The sequence below is a fragment of the Neofelis nebulosa genome, chromosome X, assembly GCF_028018385.1.
Source record: "Neofelis nebulosa isolate mNeoNeb1 chromosome X, mNeoNeb1.pri, whole genome shotgun sequence".
Lineage (NCBI taxonomy): Eukaryota > Metazoa > Chordata > Mammalia > Carnivora > Felidae > Neofelis > Neofelis nebulosa.
Window position 1 is genome coordinate 57396994 of NC_080800.1, and position 21023 is coordinate 57418016.

Sequence of the window (21023 nt, forward strand, 5' to 3'; positions counted from 1 at the left end):
TCCATACAGTGAACCATGGTGGGCCAGGCATGATGCTAAGCCCTTGATGTACACATTATCTCATTCACTCCTCACCACAGTTCTGTGAAGGAGGGATGATCTCCAAATTATAAATGAGTTCACTGACTTGCCCAAGGAAACACAGCTGATAAGCAGTGAAATCTGGGGCTCTGAAGTTTATACCTCGTGCCTCTGGTGGGTGTGGGAAGCTGGGCTCAGAAGGAACTGATGGAAACTTTCTGGGGACTGCGTGATGTCTGAGGTTTCCTGAAGTTTTCAGAAGTTCTTCATCATCCCTGGATCTGGGAGGTCCCCACGTGCTGATTTTGGTGTGCTTGGAACTCCTTGAAGACAGGGCTGGTGGGGCTCTTCTTTGGGTCACCAGGGTAGCTAGCACAACTGCTCAGGAAGCCCTGGTGGACTTTAATCCCAAGGGTGTGTGTGTGTGTGTGTGTGTGAATGTTTGGTGACACTGATCTGGGAGGCATGGGGAGGGGTGCGACTGCCACTGGAGTAGGGAGGGCTTGGATAAGAGAGGGTCCACATGCTCCACACATTCCAACTTCTTCTCAGGCTCCCGTGGGGAGTAATTTTTCCCGACCTTAGGGGCCTGAATCATTACATCTGAGGCCCTGCTAGAGTGGGGCAGGATGTGAGGGCTTGAAGTCACTGGCCCTGGCTGTGGCAGAGAGTAGGTCCAGCCTGGCTACTGAGGACCCTATAACTGGAGGGAACGGGTTGAGGCAGAAAGGTTGTGCTGTGACCAGGGGTGATCAGCATGTAGAGCAGGCCTAGACATAAAGAGTCTTCTCCTCTTTCCTCTGCTGCCCTCTCCAGCCATAATTAGGTGTTGGCACACTCAGAAGTTGCTTCTGTCTTCCCAGGTTTCCCAAGTCTGGGACCATAGCCTCATCTCCCCTATCCCCCTCCTGGTCTTGGGTTTGCCTCCCAAGGGGCATTGGGCATGTTGGCAGAAGAATCTGAGGCTGGTTCTGGGGTTGGTGGTGGCAATTTTAGGTAGGAACTTGGAGATGTGGCCAGGAACACAGATGAACTTTCCCAGGCCTAGTAACCTGGGAATGAAGAGTAGACTCCTGGCCATCCTGAAGGCTGCTGCCTTCCAAGCATGAACCAGCTTTTAACCAGGAATGTATTAAGTAATCAAGTAGGCAAGGAGCAGCTGAAAATTTGTCAAGTCAATATAGGCTTTGGAGACAAATAAGCCTGGGGGAAATCCTGCTTCTGCCATTGATGAGCTCAGTGGAGCTACTTCTCCTCCCTGAGCCTTATCTTCCTTCTTATCTGAAATGGGGGGAGTGAAACTTATCTCATCAGACTATGAGAGAAAAGCCATCTAACATGATTCTTGGCACAGAGTAGGTACTCAGGAAGCAACACGCTTCTTTCCATACTCAGGTGCATGCACATTTCAAGGGATCCAAGTCTCTAAGCCAGACTATTGGTGTGCCCTTGTATCTTGTTCTCATTTCTCCTTGTTCACACCCCAATAAGGGGTCCAGCTGTCAGTTGAGAGACCTGACATAGTTCCTCCTCGACCCTGTCCACCCAGATCCCTTTCACCTTCCAGGCCCTGTCCCTAAAAGTAGAAGTGGCCTAGCTTCTCCCTTATTTCCCTCCAAATACAGTTTCACCCTACAGCCAAAGAGAGCATCATAGTGAGAAACCCCTACTTAAGTGATATGACACAAAACTGTGTAAATTGTAGAGAATTTGGGGAATGTTGCTCACCTAATTATCTCTATAAAGTATCAGCAAAGACAGTATATCCTTGGCAATCCCAAAGCCAACCCAAACCTAGATCTTCCTCCTAATGGTTTCCCTTCCTCCACATACTGGGCCGCAGTTCTTGCCAAGGCCACTAAGCCTGTCCCAAGTCTTGTGTTTAAATCATGTGCTAGGTTTGTGTGTGACAGGCTCCGGGGTTGGAGCTTCCAGTTTGTCCCAGGTCCCCACAGTGCTACAGAAGACCAGTAGGGGGAGATATTAGCACGTGGGTACGCTTGTTGGGGTCCGACCATGAGAGTGGGTCGGACTGGGAGGGTCTGAGCTATGGGATGGAGCCAAAGTTATAAGCAAGGAAGCGAGGAGGGGCGGGAAGAATGGGCGAGGGCTGGGAGACAAAGACCCAGATGGCGAGGCCGGGAGGGGCTGGAGTCTGGTGTCTTGGGGCCAGGACGCCTGCTTTTGCTTTTTCAAAAAGCGGCCACCTTGTGCCTTTGACTCTTTGCCTTCGAGGTGTCTTTCTTTATCGAGGTACTCTCTCACTCTCTCATCCCCGCTGGCCTATTCTGGGCCTTGCCTGCGACTTCGGACAGGACACGACGCCAAATTGGGGTTCCTGGGTCCCACAAGGCTTTCCCCTAAAGCTGAGATTCCGAAGGCCCAGTCCCCAGGGGCAAAGAACTCACCTCCCACCCACCTCCATCCCGTACTTGTACTTGACCTCTCTCAGTCTCCATTACCTAACGCTATCCGTATGTTTAGGACTCCAGGTCCAAGTGCAAGCAGACACTGCATTGCTAGGGAAGGAGAAAAGACCACCAGAACTCTACGTGAGATGGGACCAAGAGCAAACAGGCTGTTTTTGCCACAGTGAGGGGCACAGAGCACGACTTCAGGGCTCCTGCGTAAAGAGAATGGAAGTACTTTCACGGGATACTTGTGACAGGGCCTGTGTGGCCCAGGTCAGTGGGCCAGAGTGTTGACTAGGCGTGCGGGAGGAGGGCAGGCCGACAGCCCTTGAGGAGCTCCAACTTCCCACGGGCTGCGCGCTCTGGGAACGGGACTATACCGGACCCACCCCTAACCGCAGGAGCCACACTCTGAGATTGGTGCCATCGCGAGCACGGCGTCCTTAAGAGCTCCCAGAAGCCCCGCCCCCTTCCTGTTCTGGGGGCGTGGTACAGGACGAGGACCCCCGAGACGGAGCTTACTATTGGCTAAGAGGAGTAGGGTTGGCCTTGCGTTCGCCTGAGCAGGGGAGTAGACAGCTCAGCGGCAGTCGAAGGGAGTCTATGCGCGCTGGACAGCAGTGGGAGTTGTGTGAGGCTCGCACTGGCCGCAGACCTTCGGGCGCAATCGCCGGGGAGCTAGGAGTCGGCGAAGGGGCTGCGGGGCTACCCGGCGGAGGCTTCAGAATAGAAAACTGATGGAACTGGCTCGCTCGACTGCGTCTTCCCGCTCTTCTAAGTACACTGAACGGGGGCCCCACTGAAGTAGAAGCTGTCGGGGGGCGCGAAGCCCAGAGTCCCAGTGTGGCCTGGAGGAACAGAGACCGTGCCAGGGCGACCCAGCCGGGAGCCCCCGGATTGAGCTCGTGTTGTGGGGAGACTCCCATTTCTTCCGAGGGGCGTCGATCCCGAGACGGTCGAGGCGTCGGGGCGGCCACCGAGTCTTCAGTGGGGAGACCCAGTCAGGGAGAGGGCGCGCAGTCTCGAACAGTCTCCGGGAGCCGAGCGGAATCGGGCCGGATCACCCGGGGGCGCAGAGCCCCCGTCGCCCCTCGTGCGGCGGAGAGACCAAGGGAACGAGCCATCGGAGGTTGCGGCCCATGCCCAGGTTGGGGACAGCTGCCCAGTGAGTCCTCCTGGCCCGCCGGGTGGAGAAGAGCGACACCGAAGCCGGCGGGAGGGGAGCACTTCAAGGCCGGCGACTGCGGAGGATGGGCGCCTGAGCGGTTCAGAGCGCAGCGCAGCACGGGAAGGCGAGGCCAGTTTGCTGAGGAGGCGCCAGGGAATCCCAAGTGCAGCCTGCACCCGGGAAGATGGCCCGGCCTGGGCAGCGTTGGCTCGGCAAGTGGCTTGTGGCGATGGTCGTGTTGGCACTGTGCCGGCTTGCCACGCCGTTGGCCAAGAACCTGGAGCCCGTGTCCTGGAGCTCCCTCAACCCCAAGTGAGTAACTTATTGGCTCTGATCCCTGGGGGTGGGAGGCACTCCTACAGGGTGAGGCCACGCGCCTCCGAGTGCGTGTGGGGAGGTGTTCCGAGGAAGAGCGGTACCCCATTTTGTCTCCGTCGTTTTCGTGTGTGTTTTCCTGCGGGCGGGCGGAGCAGGGTGCGGCGGGGTGGGGTGGGGGCACTCGGCTGGGTTGTGACCCCTTGGCTTCCCCGCCTTCTCCTCCGCACGTCCCGGATCAAGTCGGGATGGTGGCGCCAGGCGGAGCTGGGAGTCCCGGCGCTCGAGGGCGCACCCGAGAGCTGGGTGGGGGAGAGAACGCATTCCCCTATGGGGCCCTTGGGAACGTGACGGTTTTCGCCGAGAGCCGCTCGAGGGGCTAGCGTGACCTGGGTGGGGGCGAGGCCAGAACACAGGTTCCTCGTTTGTTTAGCTGTGAAAGGACCACAGGGCGGGACACCGCGCTTGGGGTGGGTGGCAGCGCCTGTATCCCCATTCGGGCTTCTCCCATTTTCATTTCTCTTTCTTCCCTGTTTGCCTCTCTAGCTTTCCGCTTTGCCGTCTCTTCTAGCCCCTCTTTTCTCCCTGCCGGGCCGTGGAAGGGCGGGCGCCGCTCCCAGGCTCACAAAGGCGGCGGGTGGAGAGGGGCGGAGTGGGAGAGGTATCTGGGAGGGGGTGGTTTCGATCCAGCGCCTGTCGGGGGTCTAATGGAGCCGGTGGCAGAGCTTCGAGAGCCGGCCCAGGCAGAGAGTGGCGTCCGAGCTGGCGAGGGAGGTGGTTGGGGGTCGAAGGATTCCTGCTCAAGCGAATCCCGTTGGCCCCCCACCCTATGTCCCTCAGATTGGGAAGCTATGCTTAGCTTTTCCCAAGGGGTTAGCGAGGTAGCTATGTAGAGAAGATCCTTTCTTTTCTTCCTCCTCCTTCCCCCTTCACAATTCCCCCTACCCCAAACAACACACACACCTTTTAGGGCGGTGGCTCAGTGGTTTCTGGGCTGTTAGTGAAGAGTCGCTGGGGCTGTGTGGTGACCTCTGGACCTTTTACTCTTCTGGCATTCAGGACTGGGGTTGAAATCCAGGGTCAAGATTGCTCTTCCTGTTTTGTAGAGGTCCCGGCAATGTGCAGACACCCCTACTTAGTGGGAAACTGGGGGGCTTTGGCCTGCCCTCTATGCTCTCTGATGTTTGTATCCGGAATCCCTGTCCACTCTCATGGGCTCCCCGCTAACTTCCCCGGGCTCCTGCCTCCCTTGGCCTCTTAGGTTCCAGGGACAATATATCTCTTAGCCCTGGAGTGGAAGAAATCAGCTTCTCTAGTTCTATTCTCCTTGGGTTAAGGTAGAGTCCTATTTACTGGTTTGTGGGATGGTTAAAACAAGGTCAGTTGAGGGTTTGGGAAAGAGAACAAGGTACAAGGAAAGGGATTGACAAGAATTTCTCCCCCACCCAGAAGCCAACCTGGGTGCAGAGCTCTCCTAACAGCAGGGATTCAAGATAGTCTGGGGACCCCTGAGCTAAGCAGGGGAAAGGTTCTGAAGAGCCCAGTTCCCTCATGTAAGGGTGGAGGCTGGAAATGCTCTCTCTTGAACCAGGATAGCTGAAATCCGCCTGGGGTAGCCCATTATAGGGGCTCATGGGAGTGACCTAATTGCTCTCTTGGGGTCTCTAACCAGAGATAGCATGCAGCTCCACAGCTGGAAAGGAGCCCTCCTGCAGAGTTGGGGAGGGGGGAGCTGGGAGAAACAAGATCTCTCTGAGCTTCTCCGTTTTTGTGTTCTGAGCCTTTAGTTCTCTGGACCAGTTTATAGGTTTTTGAGTTCTGCCCACACCACCATCCACTTCAAGCTGAGGGCAGGCATCCTTGGGGGGGTGGTAAGGTGGGGGGGGGTGGCTGAGGACTCAGTAGGACCTGCACAAATTCTATCCCATAATTGAACAGATCCTGAGAATGGTGGGGGACTGATCTTGGCGCCCCTGCACACACACACACTCCCAGTTCCATCTATGCCCAAGGGTCTGTGTGTGTTGGCACATGGGGGATGGGCAGGAGGATAGGAGGGAGGCACTGCCCTCAGCTCCACTCAAGCTCTGGGGGCTGCCTCTGCCACCGCGCCCAACCCTCAGGCTGCCACAGCCTTTCAACTAAACAGTCTTTCTCTGTCTGTCTCTCCCTCTTTGCCTCCTGCCCGAGTCCTCCCTCTCAGGTCTGTGTCTGGTTTGCCCTCTCACACCCTCTGTGAGCTGTGCTCACCTCCCCTCTCCAGCTAGGTTCGCCTGCTCTCCCTCTTTCTCACACTCCCTCTCACTCTTAGTCACTCTCTGCCTCTTTTTCTCAAGTCCTTTTGTTTCTCGCACATGCCCGTGCTCTCCCTCACAGGCTCATTTTCTCTCTTCCCTCCCCTCTTCCTCCCTGCTTTTGGTCTCTTTACTCAGCCTTGTCAGGAGCTGGCACCCCCACCCCACCCCTCAAATCTCCCAGTGCCTATAAACCTTGCTTAATTGCTTCCTTCTTGGGAAAAAAATCAAAATAAAGAAGTGATGGGGCTGGGGGTATGTTTCCAGGTTCCAGGGTGCGTGCAGCCCCAGTCCTGACTGGAAGAGGGGAGCTGGAAGGGCCGGCTTAAGACTTACAGCTTCTTTTCCAAATCCGTGCTGGGGTCTTTGAATGGGTGGCATTAGCTTCTGCCTCTTCAGCCCCTCCTGTCAGATTACCCTGATGAACACAGGTTGGGGAAGCAGGTTTAGTCCCACTAGAGGTTGGGAGAAACCAGAATGAATGCATGCGCTTGGGTGGGTTGGGGGCTGTGATGGAAGGTCCCAGAGCAGCCCCCTCCCCCAGCTTCTTCCCCTGAGAGCTTGGGGCAGCCGGTAGGCCTCACACTTGAGTCCTCAGCCAAGTCCAGCTGCTGCAGTTCAGTCTCTCAGTCCCATTCTGACCCCTTCCTGCCCCCCACTCAGGTTCCCCCACCTCCAGGGAGTGGGAATGTGCCTGAGATCACATTACACCTTCCCTATAAGGGGTTGGGGGTGGGGGGTTCAGCTTGGTGTCCAGGACCCTTGACTCCATCCAACATGGGTGGGGGCAGCTGCAGACCCTAACCCAGGCTTGCCTGCCACAAGCCAAAGTGTTGGCCCCAGCCCCCTCACAGCTGTTCCAGCTCACAGTCCTGGGGAGGCCAGCTCAGGGGGCCCCTTTCCAGGGTGGCTGACCTCTCCTACTCTGTGGCTGATTGGCCACAGGTGGGGGCCTGAGAGTGATGGGAACCCAGCAGCTCCTAAAGTTTCCTGTTCCCCTTCCTCCCCACCCCCACCCCAGGCAGCCAGGCCAGGGCAAGAAGGGCCTGTGAGGCTGGGGTGCAGGCTAAATTGAGGGTTCCCTGTATCCCCTCAGGTTCTTTGTTGCCTCATCAGCTCAGGTGAATGGGGACGGCCAGGCCCTGGATACTACTCTTTTCTGGGGTTTGGACTGTGGAGGAGGTGGGCCAGCCAGGAGGCAGCTTATTGCCATGAGAACACCAGGTTTGGGGGAGGGTACACTCCATGATTATCAGGGGAGCTGTGGTGGGATGCTTACCAGCCACATTCTGGGTTCCTTGCCTTGTGTACCATAACCCACTCCTCCTGGGTGTGTTTTCATAGTGGTCATTTGGGGTGGGGGTGCTAGCAGCCAGGAACATAAGCCGTAAATGGTAATGTGCTTGGCAATGCTAACTAACAGGCAGCACCTTGCTACTTACAAAGCATCCTCATATGTAAATATTATTGGTTGTTCCCAACCGCCCTGGGAAGTAGGAATTGTCCCCATTTCCAGATGAGAAGGCATATGCCTGGAACAGGGAAATGAATTGTCTGAACTCAGTCTGCTTATAGTGGGTAGAGCTTGCTGTATGCCATTCTTTCCATGCCATCCTGCTATACCTTGGAATCTAGGAGAGATAGGAATTCAAGGTGGGGTTTGGAAAGAGGTGCCATCTCCCTGCCCCTCTTACTTCACAGATGTGCGTGCATCTGTCCTCGTGACTCAGGCCCTGCCTGCATCAGATGAGCAGTGCTCTGGCTTCCTCATTTGATTTTGCTAGGTCTACCAGCAGCCTTGCTTGGGTGACCTGAACTAGAGGCAGCCAACTCACTGCCTGGCACTCTCCCTCCTGAGTGCTGAATCTCACCTTTGGTTCCTCTCTGGGCCAGGAATCTCACTTCCTCTCAGGGATCCCCTAGAAAGCAGACAGGGAAGGGCGTGTTAAGCCCCCAATGGGCCCTAGTGTTAGCCTGGTGGGGCAGGGGGAGAGTGTAGTCCCATGTAGGTGGGGAGGGTGACCCTCTGGGACTCTCCTGGCTTCCCTACCTCCGACAGTGCTGCTTGTGTGCCAGGACCCAGCTGCTGTTCCTGCCCACCCACGCCTGGGCGGGCACTGCTGGGACATGCCAGGCCGGCTCCTGCTGCCTTGGGGGCTGGGTGGAGCTGGGGGAATGAAAGAGGAGCCTTTAATTTGGGGGCTCCCCACCCTTGCTGGGAAGAGAGCAGACTTGAGCTCTGGCTTGGGGTCTGTCCTCTGCTAGTCCTGCCACTCTGTGGATGCAGGCATAGTGGTGCTGGGGTCACCAAATCAAAGCTGTGTCTAGAGTCTTAACCAGACTTGCACTAGCATAGCCAGGGACCACGCTCTCCCAATCTCTGACCACAGGTTCCTAGAGCCTGTGGGAAGGGTGAGAGAGAAGAAAATGTAGACGTGGTGGAACATGGGCACCTTTCTGGGCATGACACCCACATCTGCAAGCTAGCCCCACTGTAGACTGTATGTGTTTGGGTGGAAAGGAGCTCAGCGGGACAAAAGAAACAGGAGGACAGTTGACCTCTGACCAGGCTACTGCCCCAGACTCTGCAGGCTTCTCGAATGGCAGGATTCTGATTAGCAGTCATGGTGGCCCTTCTCAGTTCAGTAGAAAGGCTGAGAGACAAACTTGGGCTAGGGTGGAAGGAAGAAGTAGGCTATAAGACAGGAGCTGGAATGGCCTCCTTCAAATCCCTTTACTCCCTGGGGTGGCTCACTGGGGTCCTGGGGCTATCAGAAGCTAAAGAGGGAAGGCCTCAGGGGTTACCATGGCGACCTGCTTCAGGCTTCCTGCTGGGCCTTGTCAATCCCCTTATTTTCCAGAAAAGGGCTTTGTCTAGGGATGGCCCCAGGCAAGAAAGCTTGGCTTGATAATGGGGGAGTAGTAGTTTTTGAAAAGTGGGGGATAAAGAGTTTAACTTGGGGACAATCTTTCCTCCAACTCTCTTGCCCCTATTCCTAACCTGATATGTATGAGGAAAGATGGGCAGGGTCCTTCCTATATAGTATGGCTAGTGTTATAAGCTGACTTCAGGTTTCACTGTCACTGGCTACATGTCCACCTTGGCAAGGTCCCCTTGCCACTTTCCTGGGCTTCTCAAAGGCCCAGAAGCAGTTTCCTGGTGGTACAGAAGATGCTGAAAAGGCACCATTATGGGGGATCAGGGTCAGGAAAGGCAGGTCTCCTCAGGGTCTTCTCCCTTCTGCACTTTAGGAGAAGGTGAGTTTCCCCTCTGCAGCTGCCAGGCAAATTAACTAATGAATATTTATGAAGTCTTCTCTGAGGTTGAGGAGTCTGAGGGGTGTTAGGGGCAATAGTCCTCTTTTCTTCCCCTTCCCCCATCCACTATATAGACATCTGCTACCTCAATGTGTCTGTATTCAAGGGATAACCCCAAGTAGCTGGAAGCCCTGTGTTTCACTTCTGGAGCTCCAGAGCCTGAGTGGCCACAGATGTGCTCAGAACCCATAAGACTCCCTGGTGAGGAGGCCAGGTCCAAGTGGTTAGAAAGGTGAGCTGGCCCATACCCCCCATTTGCATGTCCTCTGTGTACCTGCTGTCACCTCCATGTAGGGTCTTGTTGAGGTGCAGCTGTACAAGGATTCAGCCAATGTTTCAGGTCTTCTTAGACCCCCTAGGGGTCAACATTCTGGGTGAGGTTAGCCTCCTCTGGTTGCCTTTGAGAACTTCTCTTCAATAGGAATGTTCATCTGATCACTCCCTCCCTCCCATGAGGAGCCTGGACTCTGTGGGTCTTAAAGGTTCTTCTGGTGCTAAGAAGTTAGAAGTTGTCTAATCCTGCTGTCTGGATGGAACCAGTGTGAGGATTGGAAAACAAAAAATGCCTTGGGAGTTATAGGGGGTCTGATGAAACTTCTCAGCCTTTTGTGGTTAATGGGGTGAGGATGTTTCCTCTCAAATGTTTGTATGGGCCTTCATCCCATGCCCACCTCCTTTCTGGCCCTCTGGAGTGCAGTAAAGCTAGATACTAAGGGAAGGACCTTCTCATTTGGTTTTTACTGACCTGTACAGCAAAATGGCATGTCCCAGCTTGTTGAAGCCTCCTTTAACATTGAGGGAGGGCTGTCTTTCTTCATCTACTTGGTCTAGACTCACCTCCTGGGATATCATTTCCCTCCCTTGAGTGAGGGCACTGTGTGACTAGGCACTCATACCTTGTGCTCCCCACTGTGGTATGGGCCTCCAGGAAGTGGAGCCATGCTTTTCCACTGTGAGCTTTGTTCTCTTGAAGCACTGCTTTCAACCCTTCATTGTCCTTACTAGAAAGTCTGTCTCCAGTGAGATGAACCCCACACTGCTTGTTGTGACCCTCAAGGCCTTTTACCCTGGCCCCAGCTGAGCTTATTGGCCTCCTCTTCTGCTTTTCTCTACCAGTTGTGGGGCCAATCACTGGCCTGGGGTTTGTGTCCCAGCCACTCTTGTCCACTCTTGCTCTGTGTTAACTTCTAATTCCTTACCCAGGACCCACTTTCATTCTGCTACTTCTGAGGAACCATCTTAGACCATCCTGTCAGATGAACTGTCTCCTTCCTCTCCCTGCCTCCAGCTCTTGCTGTTTGAACCACCCTCCTCCCACATAACCTACAGATAGCCTTGTCCCGTCTATTGCCAAAGCATGGACCATTTTTACTTTTCTGGCCTACAGCAGACAGTAAAATCCTTGAGGATGGAGCCATAACTCCTCTTCCTATTCCCCCTCACCCACCAAAAAAACCGCAAGACTGGTCTCATAGGTACTTGCTGTTAATCTGGCCTCCTGCCTCTTGGCAAACTAGACTGTTTCTAAGCAGGAGTCAAACACGTTGAGTGCCTACCGTGTGCTAGGCACTCTGCATGCACCATTGCATCCCCTCCACAATCCCAGGAGGGTAGGGCTCTTACCTCTGCCAGTTTATAAGTGAGGAAATGGAAACCCAGGGAGATCAGGTAGCTCATCCAAGGTTGCAGAGCTCGGAAGGGCCATGTCTGTCTGATTCCAAAGTCTGTCTGCTTCTTCCTTGCTACATACTATTGCCTTGTTTCCAGCTCCAGCCTGCCCAGGCTCAGAAATGGCCAAGATAGCACCACCATTTTGCTGTGTGCTTAGGCTAGGACACTGATATGAATAGATGGCCCTGGGCAGCTGCTCTCTCCCTGCTATTCCCTGTGCCTGGCCTTCAGGATTAGAAGAGGAACCTGGCTCAGAAGGCATTTGTCCATCTCCCTCAGGATCTGGAACAGAGGCAGTGTGGAGATGGGTATTTTAGAACACAGATGTGTGAAGTTCCTGGGGCCCTATCTTACATAATCTGTTGTCCCTGCTTGGGCCCCTTCTCCCCTCCCTCTGTTCTTTTTAGGACTGAGACTGGTCAAGTTTGGGGACTCACATTCTTGCATTATGGGAGTTGAATCAGTCCCCTATAAGACACTGGGCTGTGGGAGTGGGAGGTGGGGAGAGCTATGTGGAATTGCTCCTGGCCAGAGACTATGCCCATCACCCTTGGTTCCAGGTGATGCCTATTCATATCTCCTCATTATGCCCAAGATTAGCAAGGATGGCAGAGAAGGTATGGGTCTCAGATAGGTTGAGCTCCCCCAGTTGTTTTCTGGGAGCTGCAGGGGTGGTAGCTAAGGCATGTGTGGGCTTGTGTGTGGGCTTGTTTGTGTGTATGTGTGTGTGTGTGTGTGTGTGTGTGTGTGTGTGTGTACGCGTGCACATGCACAGCATGTTTGTGTGCACACACATGCATGTGTGGTAGGGAGATGGTAGCAGTGGCTCTGAAGGAATGTGTGTGATGGGGGTAGGAAGAAGACAGGGCTGCCACCTCCAGGCAGCCCAAGCCTCACATTGGCCACATCAGCCCCCTGTGGAAATGCCACATTAGGACAAAGGGCTCCCCCAGCTACGCAGTGCCCCACCCTACCAAGCAGTCAAAGCCTGGCAGCCTTGCCCATGGGCCACCCCTTCCACACCCTGCTGGCAGTGTGATTCTCTCTCTGCACCCCCAGCCTAAGGATGGAGGGAGGACAGAATGCCTATTCTTGCCATCTCCACCCAGTAGGCTCAGCCTGGCCCCTCATTGTTTGTGCCCTTGATTCTGGAGATGGTCTGGGACCCCTGACCGTGAGGCTGACCATCTCTTCCCTTCTGGGCAGGTTCCTGAGTGGGAAGGGCCTGGTGATCTACCCAAAGATTGGAGACAAGCTGGACATCATCTGCCCCCGAGCAGAAGCAGGGCGGCCCTACGAGTACTACAAGCTGTACCTGGTGCGGCCTGAGCAGGCAGCTGCTTGCAGCACTGTGCTTGACCCCAACGTGCTGGTCACCTGCAATAGGCCAGAGCAGGAAATCCGCTTCACCATTAAGTTCCAGGAGTTCAGCCCCAACTACATGGGCCTGGAGTTTAAGAAGCACCATGATTACTACATTACCTGTGAGTCTCTTCCCGTCATATGGTTCTCTCTTATCTAGGAGCTTTCTAAGTAGTACAGTGAGATAGCACACAAGCCACCTTGATCTGGGTTCCCTCTGAAGACTGGCATGCTCTCCTTCCAGCCTGGCCTTGGAATTCTGGCCCTAACATTCACCAAGAGGATGGCTGCCAGCTCACCTTGGCTCTAGCAGTTGGCTGGGAGAGGGCTCCACTTTGTGGTGCTCTCTCTTATTTCTTTGGCCTACCTAAGATATAATCTTGGGAGTGACAGAGTTGGAAGAACCCTTTGGGATCAGCTGGCTGTCCAGACTTTCTCTTCATGGGAAACTGGCCCCAAGAAGTGAAGGAGCTTCCTGCCCTGATATCACTCATGGAGTTAGGGGCAGGATTGGGACTCTAACCCAGTTCACCTGACTGGATTCCTTCTAGTCTGTATAGAAGCCTCCCTCATGATTCCAGTTCTGACTGTTTTGCCTCTGAGTGAGATCACACAATGAGAAGATACTGAGAAAGAAGGCTAAGCCCTGGTCATGTTAAAGGAGCAGCACCCTTGGGGGAAGGCCTAGTTTCTGATGTGGCCTGAGCTGGGCCAGCTACTCTGTTCCCAGTGAGAGGGAGATAAGTAGAAAGGTTCACTGCTTGCCACTCCCCCAATTCCCAGTTCTGTTCTCATGGGGTAAGACAACACTAGGATTTCTAGGTAATGAGGGCAGACCTTCCTTTCCCCCTGACTTCTCTGGCCTCTTGCTACAGCTACATCCAATGGGAGTTTGGAGGGACTGGAAAACCGGGAGGGAGGTGTGTGCCGTACACGCACCATGAAGATCGTCATGAAGGTTGGGCAAGGTGAGTGCCCAGTCATAATAGATGTCTCTGTCTGGGTATGGATGTGTTTGGGAGTAGGGGAGGGGCAATGGGGTTAGAGTATCTGAGGTCTGATATACAGACCATTGTTGGCCCATGCTAGATGATTGAGGCATGTATGCTAGTGGGGTCCCCCATCAACCTGTGCTCTCCACACTCCCAGACCCCAATGCTGTGACACCTGAGCAGCTGACCACCAGCCGGCCGAGCAAGGAGGCAGATAACACTATCAAGATGGCCACACAGGCCCCCAGCGGTCGGAGCTCCCTGGGTGACTCTGATGGCAAGCATGGTGAGTGTATAGGTGTCTCCCAAAGGGCAGAACCCATTGCTTAGCTACCTTTTCAGGCCCTGTCTCTGAAGTGAGGCAGAACAGGGCCTTGGGACCCCTGGCTGACCATTTCTCCCCTCCCTTCTCCTTCCTCAGAGACTGTGAACCAGGAAGAGAAGAGTGGCCCAGGTACAAGTGGAGGTGGCAGTGGGGACCCTGACAGCTTCTTCAACTCCAAGGTGGCATTGTTTGCGGCCGTTGGTGCTGGTTGCGTCATCTTCCTGCTCATCATCATCTTCCTGACAGTTCTGCTACTAAAGCTGCGCAAGCGGCATCGCAAGCACACCCAACAGCGGGCACCCGCCCTCTCACTCAGTACCCTGGCCAGTCCCAAGGGGGGCAGTGGCACGGCGGGCACCGAGCCCAGCGACATCATCATCCCCTTACGGACTACAGAGAACAACTATTGCCCCCACTATGAGAAGGTGAGTGGGGACTACGGGCACCCCGTCTACATCGTCCAGGAGATGCCACCCCAGAGCCCAGCGAACATCTACTACAAGGTCTGAGAGCCCATTGCAGCCTCGGGCCCTGAGGGACAGTCGGCCAGGACTGCACCTCTCCTTTCTCCCCCACACTCCCTCCCCTTACCAGCTGTGCCCACCTTTGTATTTAGTTTTGTAGTTTCTTGGCTTTTATAATCCCCCTTTTGCCCTGCCCCCTGGGCTTCGGAGGGGGGTGCTTTTGCCCCCAGCCACCATGCTCTTGTGCCTTCCCCCTCTGGCCAGGCCTCTGGGCTCTGCAGGGGCACCCCTTCTTGGAGGGCAGGGTTGGACGCTGATGGACAGCAGGCAGGAAGATGCCCCCCTGGCCCTGCCCCCCCCACCCCCTTTCCCCCTTCCCAGGACTGTTTGTCCGCTATCATCACTGTTTTTAATGTTTTTGTGTTCATTTTTTAGCTGTCAACTCATTTGCATCTGTTTTTTAAAGAAAATGGAAAAGGCAGTCCCTCCTTAGGCTTTCTGAGCCAGGCCCAGCTCAGTTTAAGGGAACTGGGGCAAGATGTGGCCAGCCAGGAAGCATAGGATGGCATTTCTTTTAAAAACTCCTTGGTATTTTGGGGAGGGGTGGCAGGCCAGAGCTCTTCTTGCCCATGAGGGAACATGAGAGTGCCATTGGGCAAAGTGTTTCACTCTGTCCTCCTGACCCTCCTTCTACAAAGCTGATCTTGGCAATGGGGTAGTGGCTGCCACCCTTCCACCAAAAAAAAAACTCTCTTCCTTGTGGGATTCTTGGGCATCTCCTGCCTCCCTCACTCTCACGGTAATTAACGTCTTAATTGGCTGTTGCCTGGGGAACAGGAGAGCTGCTGCAGGCAGATGACCTCATGGGGGTGGAGGGAGGTGAGGTGCCCAGGTGGCTATTTGCCCTGCAGATCTGGGAGTTCCCCCTCCCCCTCCCTGCCCTGTTCTCTCCTCACCTTTGGCATCCTTTGGCCCGGTGGGGAAACAGAGGCCCAGGGCAGAGACCTAAGCGGGTATAAGGCCAGGTGGCCTGCTCCTTTTCTGGGCTCTAGCACAAGTGGGTGCCCCCCTCAACCCAGCTTCCACTGGCCCCTCCAATCTTGGGCTGGGGCCTGGAAAGAGGAAGAGGCTGCCCAGGGCTGGGCCAGCACGCCGTGCACTTTGACCCCGGCTCCTTGCCAGCACGGCTGCTAACAGACTGCCACTTGAGTGCACCTTGCAGGTGCTCCCAGAGTGGCCATGGAAGGAGCTGGGCCTTACACCATCCACCTCCACACTGCCTCCTGGCCAGCTGCCCACCCCAGTGCCAGGTGGGAGAGGGAGCGGAACAGCCATCCCCTTCCAGGTGGCAGTCGGAAGGGTTTTTTGTTTTTGTTTCTGTTGCCATTTGTGTAAATACTAGTCTTTTTGGAAAAAATAATGTAAAGATGTTTTGTATAAACTCTGAATTATTTTCTTGTTGCTTTTTTCTTAGAAAAAAATGAGAACTAAAGAAAAAAAATTAACCACATGGAGAACTGGGTGTAAAATGGTGTCATGATGTTGTGGAATGAAGCGTGAGTGAGTATGTGAGTGTGTGTGTGAGTATGTGTGTGTTTGTGTGTGTGTGTGTGAGACAGAGAGACAGAGAGAGACAGAGAGATTCCCTGTGCCCAAACCACTGAAGATCTGGGCAGGTATAAGAAGAGGGTGGCTTTTCCTAGTGGAACAAGATGTTTCAATTGTCCTGTGCCTTTCCTCTTCTGCCCGCAGGATACTCTGCCCTCTTGTTCTGCTGGAGCCTGTGACAATTTTTCCCTGTCTATCCTGTCACCTCTATGGCATAGGCCATGAGCATCTGCCCAGTCTGTCATTAGGCTCAGCAAGAGAGAATTGATGGGGGAAGAGGTGTTCCTATGGGGACCTGGGTGTGTCTGCAAGCACTGCCACCACCTGGCTGGAGCTACATCTGGAACCTGCTGGCAGGCCCAGCCCTGCCCTGCCTCAAGACACCTAAAGGTGGATAGAAATAACTTCCTAAGAGCTGGGCCTCACTTGTGGCCCATTGGGTACTGAGATTTCAGGCTGCCAAGTTCACTTCGTAGCCAGAAGATTCTTCCTCTCTTGTCTCCAGAGCTGGGCCACACCAGAATCCTCACCATGGCATACTTAGGAGCTTCTGGCTAGCAGTTGAAGCCCTCGAGCTAGAGCAGCCCTGAACACTCAGTTCCCCTGAAGGCTCGTGGTCCAGGAGTGTGGCAAGGGCCCTGAAGAGGGTTTGGCCTCAGTCCCGCAACAGAGATGGATACTGACAGGGCCTAGGGCCTTCCCACTCCAGTCTGAGGGGATTCCCTGTCAAGATGGCTAAGGCAGATGTCAGAAGTGGAGGCCATGTGAGATCCCACTAGCTAGAAATGGGTAACAAGGCACTAGAGGAAAGGAGAAAGAGGAAGGAAGGGGTGGGGGGGTTGGTTAGTGATCCAGAACAAGAAGCCTCAGAGAAGCAGCCAAGGAGCAGGCAGGGCTATGAGGGAAGTGGGAAGCACATGGAGAAGCAAGGGGGAGGAGAGCCACGGGACCTGTAGGGCAAAGGGAAGGGAGGCTGGGCCTGGCTGGGGTGCTCCTGGAGCCAGCTGGGGCAGAGGCTGTTTATTTGGTTTCTCATTAACCAAAGGAAGTGCCTGGATCAGATGGGGCCTCTGCTACTTGAGTGCCTTCCCAGAGTGGGGCCCTCAGCCTGGCTTGGTGGTCTTTAACCAGGACTGGTTCAGGCCAGGTTGATATCTCTGAGGTGGAGCCTGACCAGGGTTGGGTGAGCTATCTCTTACTCCTATAACTGAGTGTCCTTGGGTGGTCCCCCACCCCACCCAAGATATCAGCTACCCTCACCCTGTCGGTGGGGGGTTGAGTTCCTGGGAGCCCCTTGGGAGTAGCTGTGGGAGTATGAAGTAAAAATCTGTGGGGGAGAGCAGAGGAAAGTATGGGGCAGTCTCCAACAGCCCAGGTTTGTGACTGCCTATTCTCACTTGCCCTGGCCTGGGTGCTGTGACTGGTGCTGGTGTGAGCTCAGTATCCAAGCCATGCTGGCCACACAGTGGTGCTCAGTAGCTCTTTGTGGCAGAGTGTCCTTTACCTGGCCAGTGCCTGCCACTTTTTTCAAACACTTATCTTACACACACTATGTCATTGAGTCTCATAAACTTCCTGTGAGGGTGGACAGTGAGGAATTTTTGCCTCATATTTGAGATGAGGAAACTGAGACCCTGTGAGGGGCAGTAACTTACCCAAGAACACACATCAAGTTATCCAGAGCACTAGGATTGGAGCCCAGGCCTTTTTCTATACCAGGAGCAAATAAAAGTTTCTTGATGGTGATTCTCCTTCTCCCCACACCCCTGTTTCTTGTGCTGTCCCTGGTGAGACTGAGCAAGCATGCTTCCTTAGGGATCTTGAAGAACAGGAGACATTCCCTGCCCCCTTACCTTCCCATCTGTGTGGGTCAGACAGAGACCAAGCATAGCTAGGTGGAGGCAGGAGGTGTGAGCCTCCCCTGGTAGGGCCCCAGACCAGCCCCACCCTCAGCTCTAATTCCTGTCCCAGCTGGGCCAAGCTCCTGGTGAGTCAGGGATAGAGGATGCTTTCCAGGTGAGGGTGGGGCTGCCTGGCTTCCTCTGCAGGCTGAGCCCAGATCACCAATGAGACAGGCTGGGCAGCTGCTAGCCAGGCCTCAGTTTCCCTAAAGGGACAGGCCATGTGGAGCTGGGGAACTGGGGCTCTTATGATTTATTGCACCAGTCCATCTGATGCTCATAGGAGGCCTCCCTGAGGATGCGGATGGCCTAGCACACTCGAGACAGGGACTTGGCGGGGGTGGGGGGGGGGAGGGAGGGAGGTGAAGAACCCAAGGAGAGACCCAGGCCCCACTGGGATCATCCTAGGTGGTGCTTTGGCCACCTGGCATCAGTCAGTCTCAGAAATCCACCCTGCCTGCCTAGCTTCCTGTCCTGCCCAGGCACGTCACAGTCCCACTGACACCCCAGCTGAGTCAGCCCCAGCTGGCCTGGGGACCCTCCTTGCCCATCTGCTGCCGGTCTCCTGTACAGCTGGCCATTAGATCTGGGGGGCTGGGGCCCCAGCTGGTGCTTGTTAGGTTGACTCCCCCTTTGGGAGGCTGCTGAGGAGGAGACCAACCTCCACCCAGGACAGGGGTCACAGATCCCAAACTGAAAGCAATTTAAGGGCATGGGGGAGACAGTAATTATAGGTTCTGTTTCCAATAGTTAGTTACCCAGCTGGCAAAGAGAAAGGAAAGAGGAAAAGCTGGGGAGTGGGGGGAATAAGGAATGTGTGAAGGGATATGGAAGGGTGGGAGGAGTTTGCTGCAAGGCCCTTTGATACAGGGGAAAGAGCCCCAGGCTGAGAGGCTAGAGACTAAGGGCCTGTCCCAACTCCAACATGACTTTTTGACCAGAGGCAGGCAGGTCTGTGCTTCTTTGGACCTCAATTTCCCTGTCAGGGTAATGAAGAGTAGAACTAGATGTCTTCATTCATTCAGAAAATATTTACTGAGCAGCCACTATATGCCAGCTAGTGGTCTGGGCACTGGGATGCAGTGGTGAACAGAATAGATAAGGTCCCTATTTCCAGGGACCTCACATTCTATAAAGGCCTTTAAGTGCCTGGTTAGCTCTTAACTGTGCTTCTGTGGTGATGGGTCATGGGAATGTGAGAGGCAGAATAGAAGATACACAGATTAAAACCTTGGGTTCTGAAGTTAGCCTTTCATGCATTCATTCATCCATTTTTTCCCCATAAAATGTTGAAGGCCTGGCACATTGTAAGCACCAAATACCTGTTGTTTTCCTCCTGAGGCATGGAATGGGCAGTTCAGCTGGGCTTACTGGGGACCTCAAGCCCCGGCCTTTCTCATCATCACTGACCAAAGCTGGCCTTTTGCAAAGTTACTGAACATCCTCATCAAGTTTTCCTGAGGCACCAATCCCCGGTTACCTTCCCTAGCCCCAATCCTGGGTCCCTGGCTGGGGGCTGGGCAAAATATATCCATGATAAACACTTCCAAAGCCAAAGTAGAAGAGATGTGTGTCCTTAGTCCTTGCCTACTCCTATGGCTCCATGGGTTTGTCTCTCCCATCCTTCCTAGAGGCAGTACATGAGGAACTGGCTTCTGAGAGAGAATCTTCCCGTTTTCTCTGGCCAGGGCCCTAGAGAGAGGCTCCAGATGGCTTCTTTGCTTCCAGGTTACCAGAAGCCAAGGAGATGCTGGAATCCATCTGACATCGCAGGGACTTCACACTGGCTGAATTCTGCTGGGCAGAGTGTTTGTTCTCAAGGGGTACTAGCTGGTGGTTTCCCTGGCTGCCCTCATGCCTGTTCAGTAGAATCTGAGAGGTTAGAGGCCAGGAAATGGTAGCGCTAGGAGTGTCCTGAGAGCTCATTTCCAGAACAAGCCACTTATGGGGAAACTGAGGCCCAGACACCAGAAGGGACTTACTCAAGGGCACACAGGGAGTGCTTGCTGGCAGAGCCAAGCATCACAACCATTTCCTTTACCTCACAGGTCATGGTTGTGTGCCCTTCTTTCTTGCACACTTGCTTTGTTCCCCCAGAATCCCCAGGTGTTTGTGTATGTGAGTGAACCAAACAAATCTATATATACACAGTATTTATATTGACAAACTATGTAAGTTGACACAAGGCAATTACCAAAATGACACATTATAACCCTGAGGAAAACATGGCCCTGGGAAGTTTAGGCCTAGTCAGAGCAGACCTCGAAAATGCACTGATTGGGGCGCCTGGGTGGCGCAGTCGGTTAAGCGTCCGACTTCAGCCAGGTCACGATCTCGCGGTCCGTGAGTTCGAGCCCCGCGTCAGGCTCTGGGCTGATGGCTCGGAGCCTGGAGCCTGTTTCCGATTCTGTGTCTCCCTCTCTCTCTGCCCCTCCCCCGTTCATGCTCTGTCTCTCTCTGTCCCAAAATAAATTAAAAAATGTTGAAAATGCACTGATGGTTCACCCCATTCCCTAGGGCCCCCCTCTCCTGTGGCACCTCACACAGCTCTGAAGTCACTCAGTACAATAGTTTAGGGACAACTGTAGAGGCCAGGCCTACTAGTTTGTGTAGTTCATGGCCTGGACCCAGAATTGGGCATCTCAATTGGGCGGGGCCTTAAAGGTCATGCAGCTCACCCTTCCCTGGAAGCCTAGTGAGGCTATACAGCCTCCTGTGCACACCTCCAGGACCTTCCTCCCTCCCTCCCCCACCCAGGCAGCCAGCCTGGGCCTTTTAGGACAGCCTGACAGTTAGCTGTCCTTGCCCTGTCTTCAGCCCCCCTACACACACTAATAGCCATGGCAATAACATGCTTTCACATGCAAATTGCTATGGAATTCTCAGCCCCTGTTGGTGCCCCAGCCCCCAAGGCCTCCCCCTGGGCAGATTCAGAGAAGAGAATGGAATCTTTCAAGTTGTTAGGGCGTTTAGAGACCTTCTAGTCCAGCCCCCTTGTTGGATGGATGGGAAAACTGAGGTCCAGAGAGGGGAAAGAAGGAACTGCCCACAGTCACATAGAAAGTTCACCAGGACTGGCCTTCACCCAGGTCTTCTGACTTCTAGCCCATTGCCGCTTCAAACCACCACACAGCTCCCAATCCCCCTGCCCCACCCCCACCACGGGTTGTTTA

At 54.4% G+C, this 21023-nt stretch overlaps 1 protein-coding gene across 1 annotated transcript; it reads left to right on the forward strand.

Moving 5' to 3' along the window:
• Positions 1-2999: 2999 nt before the first annotated feature.
• On the forward strand, positions 3000-15794 carry EFNB1 (ephrin B1). The gene is made up of 5 exons (XM_058712636.1): positions 3000-3912; positions 12405-12682; positions 13436-13528; positions 13710-13838; positions 13974-15794. The coding sequence occupies exons 1-5, from the start codon at positions 3785-3787 to the stop codon at positions 14384-14386; spliced, it is 1041 nt and encodes a 346-aa protein (XP_058568619.1). The 5' UTR covers positions 3000-3784; the 3' UTR covers positions 14387-15794.
• The last annotated feature ends 5229 nt before the right edge of the window (positions 15795-21023 follow it).